The sequence below is a fragment of the Meleagris gallopavo genome, chromosome 23 (assembly GCF_905368555.1).
Source record: "Meleagris gallopavo chromosome 23, MGAL_WU_HG_1.1, whole genome shotgun sequence".
NCBI lineage: Eukaryota > Metazoa > Chordata > Aves > Galliformes > Phasianidae > Meleagris > Meleagris gallopavo.
Genome location: NC_139426.1, coordinates 2292744 through 2309362, shown reverse-complemented (window position 1 = coordinate 2309362; position 16619 = coordinate 2292744). Strand labels below are relative to the sequence as shown.

The window sequence follows — 16619 nt, the reverse complement described above, 5'->3', positions numbered from 1 at the left end:
TGCCATACAGTAAATGAGCAAAGAAGAGACACAGCAGGAATGAAGGGCACTCAGCAATGTCAAGTGTAACTCAGCACCTTAAAGCATTAAGCCTCTAATGAAAAGAAAACCCATACAGAGAGCTTGTAATACACAAGAAATTATCTGGCAGCCTAAGTAAACACAGCCAATACCCCTCAGGTAAACTGGCACAATCTGATTCTACAAGGGAATTGCATTTCGTGGAAGCTTTGACATATTTTCCCTGTTAAGATTCCAGGCTTGAACTGAGCACAACACGTAGGAATCATAATGTGCTGGAGGTCAAGACAACAACATCTCTGCACAGGGACACTTTGTTGAGCAGCTTTCTTTACAACCTAATGAGTTACAGGAGTAGCCCTAAGAGATCAGAGCATAAAAGAACATAACCAGAAATCATACAAAGGACCTGGCATTTTCAGCCAGTAGTTTGACAAAAAAGGAGGCAGACAACTTAGGGAGAATCCCAGCACTCGCCTTCTCTTCTTCTTGAATGCAACATGAAGCAGAGCAAAAGCAAGGGGTAGAGGGAATTAAAAATGAGACCAAGAAGTCTGCCTGCCTATGCTTCCCTTTCATCAGGCTCACAAAGCTTCTAAGAAGAGGAGGAGGAAACAACAAAGGAGGCAGGCAATAAACTAATGTGAAAAACAAATCACCTTTCAACATTCTTCCAGTACCGAGATTTTTTCACACTTATTAAAAGATTCTCCCTGTTTCTGTGATTTCCCACAGGGATCTGCAAGCAATATCATGCAAAGACAGCTCTCTGCTCCACCCACTGAGTAATTTTCATTCACTCTGAGTCACTTACAAATTGGAAAGGTAAAATGAACAGAAGACACCTGCTTTTAACACACAGTATATGTGACTTCTGCTTTGCTAATACTTCACTGGGTGGAGCTGTGAACAAAGCCTGTGATGGCACCTCCTGGGTCCAACTATTCCATATTCTGGACCATTTTAGACTCAATGGGTGGCATCTATTAATTCTTAATTAGGCCTGGAAACTCTTGTCTGGCAACAAATGAAAAAACAAGCTCACTTTGATGTACAGACTAGAGGCAAGAGATTATGTTCTGTAGTTTATATGTGTGCTGCAGTTATACCAGCATGCAAGACTACTGCTGGTCCAAGCCGGGAGAAATCAGCAGAAATCATTTAAAAGATCTGGCTCAGACCTTGCAATGCTAAAATACTAAGGCTTTCCAACTGTCTACACTGCAAACTCCCAACGCTTCATACAGATAATGTGCTCTTCCTTCAAGTGAGCAAAGTTGAACAAGGCAACCTAGCCATGATGGCACTCAGTGCTGGCTACATCATTATCCTCTCCCAGGCTGTCTTCTAATACTACAGAAATCCTGTACATCATCCAAAAGTATCTCCCTGCCACTTTGCTGTAGGTTACCCAGAACTCCTCAAAAACGCTGAGCTTCAAAGTGTCTCAAAGCAATTACCAAATTCCTCTATTAAAGTAATAACAGTCCCTCGAAGATCACAGGAATGCAGACACACTCTTCTCCAGTGCTCATGCAAAACTAGTTGTTGCTGTGAAATAACAACAGAAGAATCTTTTATTTTCTAAAAGAGAAAGGGGAAATATGATCCACTCACCATCCTCGTGCCCTTCTCTATTCCTCCGCCGATGTCTGTCTCGACGGTGGCTGATAACTGACTCTGTTCCTGTTTCATTGTCCAGTCCATCCCGACTGCTGGCAGCATTTGGGCTGTTAGAAAACACATAAGGAAGAAACAGTGGAGTCAGTTTTTCTTCTTTCTTTTTTTTTTTTTTTTTAATAATAAAAACAGTTGCATTTGTGAGCCATTTGGTTTAGAATCCAGAAAACTACTACACAGATTCGGCAGCTGCAGAGCTAGCTCTTCCAGACTGCTCTGCTCACCTTAGAGCTACCTGAAGAGTGAAAAGATAGTTCAACAGCCATGCCCTGAGACACAGGAAAGGAATCATTTTAGATTATGATCCAAGATACATACAGACGCACGCATGAGCTCCTCCTCTAAAACCAGCACAGCACATGCTCTACCAGGGGCTTATTCTCAAGGATGTACTCAGACAAGGAAGCAAACTGCCCTTCCCACAGTTTCTCCAAATGTATATAAACCAAACTGTGTTTTGGCATGCTTCCTCAAGTGCTTGTTCCTCTCCAGATAGGCTTGTTTCCCTGACAACAACCTGAGCTGCACATGCAGCATGCTGTCAGCCAAAGGGGCAGAAGCTGTATTTCACTGCAGCCACCTGTAAAGCAAAGTGCTGACCTTAAAGGCTGAAGTCCTGCAAGTCACAGCAAAGCTTGAAATAATTAAGTGCACGTCTGCAAAACACTCAGACAGACCCCAGGTCCTTTCCTCATCTTCTCAACCGTCCAAAAGCTACACAGCTATGCCAGTGCAGCACAGCACTTCATCTAATGAGTCCCTGTGAAGGGCCATTATGAGCAAGCAAGCTTAGGGCAAAAAGCAGAAAGATCCTGATGACCACCTCAGCGGCCACATTTCTTCCATTATGCTCTTGTGAAGGCTCTACTGAGAGCCAGCTTCTTGTTCCTACAACTAATTAATCAGAACAAAAGGTTTCAAAGAGGCAGCAGAGAATTCTGCCCTGTGGCTTAGGGCCACTTTCTGGGACCAATCTAAACAAACAACTCCAGCTCCTTCTTCTTGAACTTCAAGCACTGAGAAAGGGCCATTTCTCAATTCACATAAACCACACTGCTTTTTTTTCCTTCTAATTCCAGCAGACATGTCTGCAAACCAAGAGCAGTAGCTGTAGTGCAGCACCCTGAATACATAAGAGCACCTCTTTGCAACCATCTGTTCCAAGCTCACTGCTGAGGAAAGAGATCCGTCACTGAAGAAGAGTTGGTTGGAGCAAAGGGGATGATGGAGATGCTCTTTTCTCTCCAACTGATGGTGAACCTGGGCATCTTCTCAGCTGCACAGTCTGATGGACAGGCACCCATTGCTGTGCATCAGTGGGACCTTGAGCAAACAGCTGGCACAAACAAGCACATCTGTGTGGTTCCACTTAAGAGGGCTGCTGAAAGCTTTCTACAACTGCACACCCACACACTCTCTCAGCACAAATGAAATGTACTGACATGCCCACCACACCAATTAGGAAACAGCCTCTTATTCAAGAAAATATCTGAATGCACTGGCAAAGCCCTAACGAAGCTACCAACGTGTAAGCATGTATTTAAGTGCTGACACAACTACGTCTGCATTGCTCAGGCCAGCCCAATACAACTGAAATGGGGGGTAACACTTTTCTAAGGCAGCATCTTCTGCCTTCGTCACACACAAAGAAGGGCACAGAGCTCTGCCAGCCCTGCGAGGCACCCAGACATCTCAGCAGCACCATCTCGTGACAACTGCTATTACTACTCAGTCCTAAGCCTTTTCCAGGCTAAACTAGCTTATAAAAGGTGTTTGACAGCAGAATTAAATGCACGGGAGGAACCTCGCAGCTGGCCTGTTTCCTCTCCCATTGCTGAGCAAATCCAATTTCCAGCACACGTACCCAAGGGCTGTGAGCAAATGTCAGCAAGGAAGAGCAGAGGTCACTCATGCACTGACCCAGGAGCAGCCTCACCCATTCAGGTGGACGTGGATTTGGCAATCAGTGAGCTGAAGCAGTAGAGCATGAAATGCAGGCTGAGCTTCAGCACCTTCAGCAGGGAGGGAGAAAGGAAATTTTCTTTGGATTGAAATCAGTGATGGAGCAAAATATCAATATTGTCAGACAGCTTAGTTGAGATTATCGCTTCACTGCTGATAATTATCTCCTTCTCTTGGAAGGTATTGCTTGCTTGTCTGCTCCATCCATTTCTTGTATTCTCTGTAGACCAGGAAACATTTTTGTTTGCACAATTACACAATGCCCAGCCTGGCTGGGGCTTCTTGGATAAATAAGGCCTCTATCAGCAGTGCAGAAGGAAGACAGAAGATGACAGATCTCTGTTAGTTTTAATAGCATCAATAAAGCATGAGGGATTTAGGAGTTGAGAAGATAAGACAAGGCCACAGAAAGGGACGTGATAGATGAGCATACAGAGATACTGAAGTTAGGGCTGTGCAAGTCACAGGATTGCAGTAATCATCTCTTAGAAGGAAATATTCAAAGACACAGTGTGCAGAAACAGCACCAAGCACCACTGCAGAATCATCCAACCAAAATCTGAAGATCTGTTATTTCAAAGAAGGATAAGGATAAGAACTACAGTTTACAATTCAAGCTCTGGAAGCCACGCTTTATAATTAGAGTTGGGCAATTCAACTTATTTCACTTATCCAAGAGAAACAAACTATTCCAAAATACAGCAAACTATCACTTGGAATCTTTAAGCCTAGAATGGATGTTGTTGTTTTCTTAAATGAAATGCAAACAGCTAAAGAGAAGGAAGGGCTTCATGCCAAGTAACCAAGTGAGACATTCTGACACAGGCAGGATTTTTGGGACACCAGAGTGCAGCAGGTGCATGAGCAGATCAAAGACTTAATCAGTCTGAATACGTACAGTTATCAGCAACATGGTTCCACAAAACACAGTCTTGTGCCTACCTTGCAATGGAATTACTTCTTGGAAAAGAATCTTGCAGTTATTACATTTAGGTATAGGGCAGGAAGACAAAGAACTACTTATGCTTGCAAGCCATGTGACTGGATTCATACTAACCTTCCCTGGTCAACACAAAGCAATTCACGGACGCACGAGGGCAGTAAAATCCTTGCAAAAATCACAGTGTCAGGGAGGGTTGGTATTTCTTAAGATTTCTTGTCCCCTCTAGAACACATCTGTCTGTAAAAGGCTTATGCAGAACACCCAGGGCTCTTCCAGGCAACAGATATTGCAGACAACAGAGGAAACGTGACAACAGGCACATCAAGGCTGGGTTTCCCTTTCAGAACACACGAATCACTGGCTTCGTAGCCCATCCTGCTGGCTATTTGTTCATGTCAGCAATTCAGAGCACAACACAAGGTGCCAGTCAAGAGCAGAAAACGAAACAACTGTTAACCCCCTGCATCCAAGGGCTGCTTGACACTGCAGTCCCTGCAGCAAAAAGGGCCTCAAAAGAGAGCATCAACACTCACAGATGTGATGAGCAGGAGAAACTCTGCCAAACTGCAGACATGAGAGGCCCTGACAGTTCAGTTTAGTTAGCAAATGACACTTTTCACGCCTTAAGACAGATGGGGCAGATTTCCCATACATACAGAAAAAGGACTTCTGGACTTTAACACCAAACGTACAACAGATGCACGAAAGGCTTGGAGAATATCACCATCTAGTTATCCAGAGAGAAAAGAAAAAGCAGAGTATTCTGGCAGCTAGTGCAGGAGAAGGCAGGAACACAGGCTCCAGCTCTGCTGTGGGTGCTCCAACACAGCTCTAGCCCTCGTGAAAGCCTGTCTGCCAATCGCTCCCGTTCACTGTGCAGCAACTGGAGTGAATTTACAGCTTCTTGATTTACAGTTCAAAGTTTCAATGCACAGACACCACGTTTATAATAATGGAAAGTGATAAAATTCACCACTTCAACTCTTCAAAGTTTAGCATTTTTGATATAAGCAATGTTCAAGAGCACGACAGTTCCAGCCTTCTTTAGTTCTAACAAGCACATTGCTTTTTAACAATACCAACAAATAGCCAGCTTGCAGCAGCAGGGAGAAATGTGTGGAACAGACACAAAGGAACCACGTTTTTGGTTTAAAGAAGTAATATAAGGCCAACTTGCTCTTACTGGAACGACGGAGGCCGGGAGTCTCCAATGCCACCTGTCCTCTCGATGGGGGGTGGAAGGTCTGCGTGGCTCTCGGTGCACTGTGAGCCTGTGTCAGAATGGGAGCCTTCAGCCAGGACCAGCTGTCAAGAGAAAGAAGAGAATTAAACATATCTGCACAGGTTCCTCCACTCTGACACGTGTTTGGTCACTGTTCTGCTACACACTCTATGAATACCTATGAGAGACAAGAAGAGAGGAAGTGCTCAGTGTCTGCTTGCACAAATTCCTGCCAATCCTTCATAAAATCATATTACATTCAACCTCAACGTGAAAACACTATCAGCCAGGATACCCAAAGCTCCTGTGAGCACCACAGAAGGCTGTAAATTCTCCCCATAAAGACCAGTGCTGGAAATATAATTTCTATTTCCTACCGACACCCTCAGTTGCTACGAGGGAGGCTGTGGAATAATGAGTCAAGAGATGGACATGTCACAGTAGACACTTTCTATACTCAATCTTGCTTGCAGTAAATTCAGGACAGAAAGACCGCCTCCATCCAGCATGCCTGTTTGGTTCATCTATCAAATATTAGTTCTAGAACAACCATGTTCTTGTTTTTCTCCACTAACAAAGGGAATGCTCCTTAGATTGTTTAGGATCCTATGAGCTTCAGGATAAACTTTCCTTTGGCATGCTATGGAAGGAATAAAATGCTCCAATATTGTACCATTTGGAACAGAGAAGATGTGCTATGGGACACATAAACTTCTCCCTGTGCTTCCATGAGAACTCAAATGATTCTATGATTCAATCAAACACATATGTGGAAGCTCACTTCTAAGTCTAAATGATGCTTTTTGATTTGACTTGCTCCTCACCATTTTGGAAGGAGCAAACTCACACTGCTGTAGGGAGAAATGGTGCAGTGGATGTGGTGGTGGTGGGCTGATGGTTGGACTGGATGACCTTAGAGATCTTTTCCGACCTTAACGACTCTATGATTCTATGATTAGGAAATAAAGCAGTGCGAACCCCAGCCTCACAGCCAGGATCCAGCCCTGATAAATGGATTTCGCCCATCACACTTCCCTTGCAGCTCTGAGTGTCAGCAGCATTTTATTCCACTTCTTTGCTTACACTGTGCTGCTGCTGCTCAGGCTGTGCAACAGCTGCTGGGCTGCACCCCAAAGGACTGCATCTCAATGGGAAACGTGGATGACTTCTGTGTGCTTCACATGGAGGAAGTTAATAAAGCAGTGTGGAACTAATTGCAACTGTTGATTCAGTTCATTCCGTCGCACTGAGTGCTGAGCCAATGCCATCCCACCACAGCACTTGTAGGAAAGCAGCCTGACTCTGAAATGCAAACAAAGCTGATGCTCCCAAGCAGTGCCAACAAACCAGGGAGCTCAGTGTCAGGTTCCTCTCGTCACTGCCTACCACCGTGCTGCAGTGAGTCCTTGAACACACTGCTTCACCTCTCTCCATCTCCCTTTTTCTCCTCCACGCCATATTTGCTTATGCTTTTAGCTTAATTATGGAGAAGGCTGCCTTTTATAGCAGCCTGCACTCCGCAGCCACCCAGCACAACAAACCTGCTCAGACACGAAGGCAGCTCCAGGAACCAGCCCAGCCAACACTCATGGCTGAATACGTCAAAAGAGAACCAGTCTGGGAAGGGGAAGGAGTGAACACTGGCTGAGCCCTGCTCTCACATCTCATCTCCCTAAACACCAAGCGTGGAAATTGTATTATTTAAACCGCCATTGCTACTGGGAGCAGCAGCAGCTCTCAGTATTCCTCTTACCATAGAGGGGAGTGAGGGACTGATAGCAGCTGCTGAAGGAATACCCAAGAAGAGCCACTGGTATTTGTGACAGTAACTTCACAGTGCTGTGCTCAGCTACAGGTTGAAAGCGTTTCCTGTAAAATCACAGGCATCTCCATCTACCTTCAGAATTCCCATGCACAGCAGAGCAGAACCACCCAACCCTACTTTTGCAAAGAGAAGACCCTCACATCCCAGAGATTTGCAGCTTCCCCTCGTCTGCTACATCCTTCCTGCTTTCCTTCAAGTTCCCTCTCTTCTTCCTGCCAAACTGCCTGCTCCTTTCCCACCTCCTCTTTCCCACTGAGGCCCTAGCACTCCATTCCAATCCATGAGCAGATGAATGTGGGCACGGATGACATGTGAAGAAACAGGCCCTGAAATCCCTTCATTTTAAACATCAGAAACCAACCAGAATCTGTTCATGCTGATTTTCAATCGTGGCCTCAATTACGTGTCAAAAGGCAACAATGCACTTTGCTGAGCATCACTTAGTGCTTCTACTGCTCCTGAGTTCTTAGTATGGGAGAAGACATAATGCTTCTATCCCCCACCTCTAACTGCAAACACAGTGCCTAAAAGCTTACATACACACAGGACAAGCATTATCTGTTGGCACCTAGCTAATAGAGAAAAAAAAAAAGAGAGAGGAAGAAAGCTCTGACATCACTGCCAGCCAATAGGATGGTGCACATCCCCAGCAGCCAGTCAGGGAACTGCTCCCAGATGTCACAAAGCCTTCCTAAAGAAGGGCTGGCAGGGGCAGGCAGCTGGCTCAGACCCGGCTGTGGCCACCAGCCAACTCCTTCCTCATTCCCAGCTTCCACCACGAGCTGGCCCTGCCCTGAGCAAGGAGAATGGAAAAACATTTTATGCTTGAATTTTACCTTCTCGCCTCTTTCTCCCCAAACCTGATTCCATCTCCAGCCATAAGTCACACAAGCCCACGCTGGTGCCAAGCAGCATCTGCACGTGTGCCAATAATTACAAAGAATGGGAGGAAGCCGTTCCTAACAGCCACAGAGAATATCAACACTTGCACTCCATCAAACACACAGTTTGGTTTTGGTTTTCGTGTTCTTTCACTTTGCCTTGAATCTTCAAACACTCTTTACAGCCTTTTTATAAGAACTGATCAGATGCACTGAATGAAAAGCAATGTTGCTTGCAAGTCAGTTGCAATTGGAACTGGAAGTTTGGGATCATTCCTGCATCTCGTGTTCACAGAGTACAGAACCCAAACCACACAGGCTACACAGCAGCACAGAGCTGAAACCCAGTTTAGATCCATACTGTCAGACAATGTTCATTTGCATGTGACAAATTATGTTGTGGTTCTTGTATGAACACTAATGAAAGGCAGAACACACACCCTGTCCCAGCAGAGCTCCAGAGAGCTGGTTAGTGAGGGCTCTGCAGCTCACATCTGTCTTCTTTGCAGAACAGCCACATCTGAGCACACACTGCCTGTCCGAAGAGGCTTGGAGTGGCATAAAGATGGACTGCTCACTGCCCTGTAAAAAGTGAAATCTGCTTCTGTGGAAATGCACAAATGTCTTATTCAGTGCTTCTACAAAGCAAGGAGAACCACAGCCACTGGTAGAGCAGGAGTGCACTGAAAGGCTCTGCAGTTACAGTTCATCAGGAGGGCAGGCTGTGGCAACGCGTGCAAGGAAAGGAGGAAAAGGGCAGGAGGGCAAAATGTCCAAAGCAAAACGGGCAGTGGAAAAAGCTGATGAGGGCCTGTGCTGCTGCTCAGCATCCTGAACAACTACACTGAAGGGCGCTGTGTGATTTAACACACTTGGCCAAAGGGAAAGGAAGTGGGGAGGGGAAGTTAGGGTGCTACATCTAGGGTGCTACATGCAGCAAAATTAAAACACTACGCTAATGAGAAGGGAAGATCTGTATCAACAGCAAGCTTCATCCTTTGCTACTGCAAAAATGAAAGCAGATTCATCAGGCCAGAGATTGATGGCAACCCCAGATACGAGCTGTTATTTTGGCACAGAAATACCTACTCTGCCCTAAGTCCAGGACAAACTGCGTGAGATTTCTGACAACAAATGGCACAGCACAACAACGAGACATCAATCACAACAGGGTGCGAGCCTCCCTTCTCTGAGACCAAATAATTGCATCCAAGAAGCAATGTTTTGTGCATTTTCTTGGTTCTGCAATCTGGGGACAAGGGAAACCTCAAATACAGCATTGTAAGGACAGTTATTTTCCATGCTACATGCAGTTCCAAACTCTTCCCTTTTGTCTTCACTGAGCCTGGCAGAAAATAGGATATATTTGTGTTAACAGTAATAAGTACTGTGCTGCGGTGGGATGGCATTAGATGAAGGACTCTGACATATAACTAATGATAGTCTCTATATTTCTGAAAAAATGGGGAAAAAAAAAAGTCAACCGGGGTAAAGGCAATCTATAAATTTAGTAAGCAGCAGCCCTCTGTCCCGTATTATTTATTCAATTAAAATAACCCATTCCAAAATGAAAAGGATGAGATGCAGAGGAGAAGAACAAGCAGGACACAGGTGGGATGGGGAAGAGGTCTAAATACCTAATGAGGAGCACTGATTCCAATTTTAATGTTAATTTAACTGTGCACTGAGTTCCAGGGCAGCAAAAGTAAGCAGATACTGAAGTCTTGCAGATCCTTCTTTGAATGCTTTCTCCCTATGGAAATCAGTCCTGCATATGACACTAAGATCAAAGTGCCCACCTATGACAAATAGAAGGATTCAAATGTTATTAAAAAAGATGAAACTCAAATTTCTCAACATCAGTCATCTTGAGAACTTCAAAGTAGTCACTGCATCAGTGAAGAGAGGAACTGGGGGGGAGGAGACAGCTAAGCTGTATTGGATGCACTTAATGTTTCAATTTTAAGTATGTTGTCTGGATGAGAAATATACATCTGTACATTGCAATAATTTACCCTGAGGATGACAATTACCACTGATGGTTTGTGAAAGAATCCCAAGCTATCTGCCACTAGCTGATGCACATATTCTAACAAGAAGATTGGGATCCATCATGCTGGTAATTGAACAAGGAAACAACCCTGCCCCAAACGTGGTCTTTCCAAAAGGTAAAAACCAACTTTGCTTGCCCTGAAATATATGGATACAATTAACTGCTCAGTCCCAGTGAACAGGATATTAAAGTGCTCCAAACTGTGCACAATTAACTCACAGTAAGATCTACGTAAGATTTCCCCTATAATTAGCAGCAAACAGATGCAGATAAGCACCACGATTTGATGGATGTTCGTATGGACACAGTAATGTGGAATTGGTAACTCAGGCCAGGCACAGATGCTTCAGCTGATGGTTCAGCAGAGGGAAGAGAAGCCCTTGTCACCATCACCCCTCCCTGCTGCTGTGCCCACTGCAGACAGCAGGCACACAGACACAGGCTGACGTACCCAGGACACCACTCTTCCATTGAAGCAGGGCAGCTTTGCATTGTCATCCGAGATCTCCTCCTTCACCACCCTGCAAGAAAAAACAACAGCAAGAGAAAGAAAGTCAAGAGGTTCAAATGACATCACATCAGAATCAGATGCTGCTATGGGCTACCAAAGCAATGGGAAGAAACCTTAGGGCTTGTTAGCCCACAGACAGCACTCTGCTGGGCTTTCCTGCCACACCAGCCAAGGCAGAAGGTGTACACACTCACTAATGAGGCATTAAGAGAATGCATTCGTTTGCTACACCACAGACTCCAGCTTGGCTTCTCACCAGCACCGCAGAGCTCAGCTGTCTGCTCCCAACAGCCTCCCTCGGGTGGAAGGAAACTCCACAAAAAAGTTTATTTGCGCGCCGTTTTATTGCCACTTTTACAGCTGCTTAGAAAAAGAAAAGCAAATGCTTGACACGAGTCCTCCAGGAGGGCTATTGGAGCTCTTCTTTTTTGCACCCCCCCCAGCCCACCTCAGGGTAACGGAGACCATTTGCTTCTGACAATCTCTCAGCTTTAAGGAAGCCAACCCCAAGTCTCTCCGACTCAGCGCAAGGCTGCGGTTCCCCAACCACATTTTCCTTTATTTATGTTTTTGTCTTTCTTGTTGCTGCGTAGAAAAAAACCACAACGGCCACAAAGTAACTGAGTATGCATAGAAGGGGGTCAGATAATGAGAAAGGAAAAAGGAACCAAAAAGGAAGGAGGAGAGAGGAGATCAGAGCACACAATTCCTTTTCAATGATTTCTCTTGGAAAATTAGGGATAAAGAACACCACTAATTCTTTCACTTTCTTTCTTTTTTTCTTTTTTTAAACATCCTTTTCTCCCTCTGCAGGTATTTGCAGTGTTAATGGCTTGCAGTTCAATATTAGGCAGCCTTCACCCCACTCTTATTATTGGAAAAAAATGCTTTAAATATTCATTTAACCCCTAAAGCATCTGTCCTCCCTCCCTTCACCTTTTGGCAATAAGGAACAGATCACGAAATTCCAGCGCTGATTTTAGTTGTTTATAACTCGACTCTACAGAGGCAATTAAGAGCAGCTCCACTGAAATCAACACTCCGTGCTTTAAGCAGCCCTGAGAATTCAGTGAAGCTCTCACACCTGTAATTCCAGAGCTGCAAGCTGTGTGCAGACAGAGGATTCCAGCCTGGCACAGGCTGAAATCTCCAGCCCCAGTCTCAAATTCAGACGTTACCTTCTGTGTTTCAGAGTCCTGGAGAGAACATTCAACAAAGATCCAATAATGGGACTGGAGAAAAAGATGCTGCAATCATTTTATCTTGACAGCTGCATGTTTGGAATGACAGCATTCTTTTTTTTTTTAAAAGTACAAAGATAAGGACACACCAACTCCTGCAAGCCACAACCAGAAGCAGAAGTTCAGCACCGAGCTGTAAGACACATGGAATAAGACTGGGAAGATGCTGGCTGGGAGGTCCTGGGGGTCCTTTTACACCTGACACACGTTTGCAGCAGCAGTGGGGATTCCCTGCAGTGCTGCACAGGCTGGTCCAGTCGTCCTCCTGATGGAAAACCTGCCACCCACCCCTCAGTGCACCCTGCCATGGCATCAGCTTTCTGCTGCAGCTAAAGGGGAACGGCTTCAGATCTGTTGCAACTGCAACTACTAAATATAGCCTGGAGCTATGAGGCAAGAGGAGGACAGGCTGTAATCCCAGCTTGCTCTGGGTAGCAATGAGCAGTGCCAAGAACATCCAATGCAGCAGCAGCCACTAATTTCAAATATTGCCATTCTGCAAATGGTGACTTGCACTAAAGCAGCAGCCCCTTCCAGCTCTAAGGAGGGGAGAAGGGAGCAAAGGGCTACAAATGGAGGCAGTCACACGCTTCAGTCTGAGCAGAACTCTGTAATCTGGAACCACTCAAACCAGCAGCACAAGGAAGATGAGGTGATGCACCTGATCTGGCAGCAAGAACCACTTGACAGCACGAAACACATCCCCTGCTCACACACAGCCAGAGCTTCCCTGCAAAAGAGGGGATGCTTGGTTCCTCCATGCAGCTGCTGGCAAGGTTGAGATGCGTGCATCCTTGTTCCAGCATGTGCAATCTTCTGCTTAAATCAGGTTAGGAACTACTCAGAATCAGAGGAAAGAGAGCAACAAACACAACCCAGAGCTCCTTACCATCAAATCTGAGTGAACACAGACTTGAGAAAGAGAACGTGCAAGAAAGGGTGTGGATGTGCAGGGAAGAGGAGGGGGAGCTCTCAGAAGCTCACATCCTCTGCTTTATTTGCCTTAGAGGAGAATTCAGGACTAATTACTAAATGAAACAATCGCTGCTGGTAACAGCCCCTCCTTCCTTTTGCTTCCTGGAATTGTGTCTGGATCTTCTGGCACTGCTCCCAGCCTCCGTGTACTCATAGGTGCTTTTGCCTTCACCAAATCCAGCTTTCACCACCTCCCAACACCTCACCTGCTTTGGCGACAGGCTCACAGCATCACCTCCCTGCACCCTGCTGCCTTCTTTCCTCCAAAGAGGATTTTAGCCCTAGGACCAAGGGTTGTTCAGGCTCAACCTTGCTCTCATCCCTCTGCCAAGCTGTTTGCTACCACAGAAGATACGCTGACTCCTTCCTAAGAACCCCAACTGAACCCCACAAATCTGCAATTCGTAACCCTGCAGACGATTAGCTATTAAACACTGGTTTGATTGCATTGCAGACACCTGCACTGCTATCATGCACACCTCTGGGAGACTTACTGAGACTCACTGAGCCAGCAGATTTTTTCCTGCCCACTCAGAAGAGTGAGGCTAACCAGGCAGCTGCCCTCTGCTCATGGCCCACACAGGTTCTGAGCCTGGAAAGCACAAACAGCAGAGCAGTTTTTGCTTCCCTTTGCCAGAACCACTGCACGAAACCACAGTGCCATTTATCACTCTAGGTTAATAAGTATCATGCCACAAAGAGCACATCTAATAGACCTCAGCAGCAGATTAATCCCACTCTGTCACTGTGATCCTAATCAAGTCTTTCTTTAACTCTTTCTTACCGTCCTTTATTGATGGGAGATGGAGGAAAGCAGCTTCATTCACTACTTTTTATTACTTGCTAGGAGACCCTCAGAGAGCAGGTGAAGTAATTAAGCCATTTGTTCTGTGTGTTCACTGACTCCAACGACCACAGTGAAGGTAAGAGACTGTTCAGACATAAGCTCTGGTTTGTAACATCACATAGGTCAGAAGAGAAAACCAGAGGTCACCCAGTGCCACCTCCTGCCCAATGCAGGTCACTGCCCAGGGCCACATCTCTTCCAGTTCTGAGCATCTCCAGGTATGAAGACTCCATCTCTGGGCAACTTGAGCCTGTATTTACGAAGCAGCAATTTCCCAGAGGAGGTGTTTAAATCAGTAAAACCATAAGTAATCCTAAATCCACACCTGCAATGAGTTAATACTAAGGGAAGCTGTAACGTTCTGCTACCTGCTTTGGCAGACCTGGAAGCTAAGCCCACTCAAAAGCAACCTTTCCTTCAGAAGCTCCTGCCTTCCCATGCAGTTTGACTGATATCTGCACGTGGATCAACAGCCAGAGCTACAGCAGGAGGACTGCACTCCACCAGTGCCAGCTGGTAGCTTTGCAGAAGCTCTGCTGACTTCAGTAGCCATAAGGAAGTGTTGTTAAAGCTCTTTTGGAAGAAGCTCTTTCTCAAGATGTGTCAACTCAACCCCTCCATTTTGCCTGGCAGCAGTTTTGTGTTGTAAGACACCGCTTTATGTATGCAAAAAACCAAACCCTATTTGTTAGCCTCCAAGTGTATTAGCCACATACGGATATATCTGAAGATATATTAAGAAAGAAAAATGTGCATTGGCACCTAATACAAAAATACATGAACTCAGTGACAGAGTTAACTGGAAGGAGGGGATGATAAGTCAATCAGCAGAAAAAGCTTATAAATAAAAAGAGCAAGCAACCTCACAGTCCTTAAGCCAACTGTTTTGGCAGATCATAAATAGAAGATGATGTACTGCAACATCTTTTAAGCTTCATCAAACATGACTACATTATTTGTCTTTCAGGGCTCATTCCATACCAGAAGGGCTGATCTGAAGGCACACAGTATAATGAGAAGTGATACAAATCATATCAACAGTCACCATCCTCACTGCCACTGAGGTTCTCATGCATCCCAGGGCTGTGACTGGGCTGTGTTTGGCACAAGTAAAGGCAAAAAGTGTATCACAACATGGATGAGAAGAAAAATTCACATTATTTAGTAAGTTATTTGACTGTATTACTGTCTCACCAGTGTTAATGAATCTATTCTTGCAGCTGTCCCAAATGACAGACACACATCGTCAGCTCTGCCACAAAGACAAAGAAGTCACAATACAAAGTCAGCAAAATCATGAAGCAAATCCAGATTTCCAAGTCTCAGTCCACTGCTATTAGTTACAAATAATAAACAATAATTTAACCATCCCCCATAAAATTAAGCAGTTCTTGAAAACAACCTAGGAAAAAAACACTGTTAAAGAGAGCCTACAGCCAGCAGCAAGCTGGTTGTGGAATGCCCATTGGAAACAGTTAGCTTGGATTTTGCTTTCCCCAGGGTGCAATTATCTTTAAAACTCACTCTCCAAACAGTGCTGGCGGATGACACTCATGCAGTGCCCAGGCAGGGATGCAGCCTGCTGCGAAGCTCTGCAGCTGAAGCCAGGCCACCACCACCTTGCACACAGTGAGCTGCGTCCCAATTCACTGCAGTGCTGCAGTTTCCAAACCCAGGTGCCACCCTCCCAGCCAGCCCCGAAGCTGAGAGCTGAAAGATGAGGTTCATGAAGCTTTTGGCTTATCATCAACAGCTCTTAGCCCCAGTGCTGGGCAGCAAGAGGCTGCAAGGCATGTAAGGTTCTGGTTAGCTCCACTATCGGATAAAAACGATAAAATATTCTTGTGTGAAAGAAACAGATTTTGGTTACGTGTGTTATATCAACTGCTCTGTGTAACCACGGGACATGCCAGCAGCTCCAGACCTCTCGTTACAAGCACTCCATTCATTTTCAATGAAAGTGCAATTGTGGTGTCAGCTGTCAACCAACAGAAGAACAAGAAATGCTAAACACACACCAGAGCAAGTCATGATAAGAATCAATTCTTATTCATCTGTGACATGCTCCTTTTGTGTGCTCTTGAAAGCGACTCATTATTATAATAAAGCTAAATCAAAAAATATCCACAAGTGCTAATCAATACCTCACAGCACAGTGACTTAAGGGCAGGCTCACCTAACTGCTAACGAGGAGCTAATGCCAATCAGGTTATCCATATGTGGCTCCAGCACTCCCAGGCTCCAGATAACTGGGAGAGAAAAGAAGCTATTCATGAGTTGATTTAGTATGGTCCCCATACAGAAACCTCAAACACTTATTAGAGATAATATCTCTCTCCCCTAGGTTATTTGTCTAGACATGTTTTAATGAAATGGCATAATTCTGGTCAGTGATGTGGTGAAAATCATTGCTTTTATTCTCATCAGGTCTTTTGGTGCAATGCCAGGGATGTGCTGT

At 45.2% G+C, this 16619-nt stretch overlaps 1 protein-coding gene across 2 annotated transcripts in view; it reads right to left on the bottom strand.

Annotated features, from left to right (window-relative positions):
* The window catches only part of DVL1 (dishevelled segment polarity protein 1), a 57941-nt gene that overhangs the window by 22416 nt on the left and 18906 nt on the right, over positions 1 to 16619 (bottom strand). For both annotated transcript variants that reach the window (XM_085242361.1, XM_085242362.1), the window contains exons 2-4: positions 11039 to 11108; positions 5790 to 5911; positions 1639 to 1751 (exon numbers count right to left, since the gene is read on the bottom strand). In XM_085242361.1, coding sequence (XP_085098487.1) covers positions 1639 to 1751; positions 5790 to 5911; positions 11039 to 11108 — 305 coding nt within the window. The remainder of the gene's footprint in view (positions 1 to 1638; positions 1752 to 5789; positions 5912 to 11038; positions 11109 to 16619) is intronic.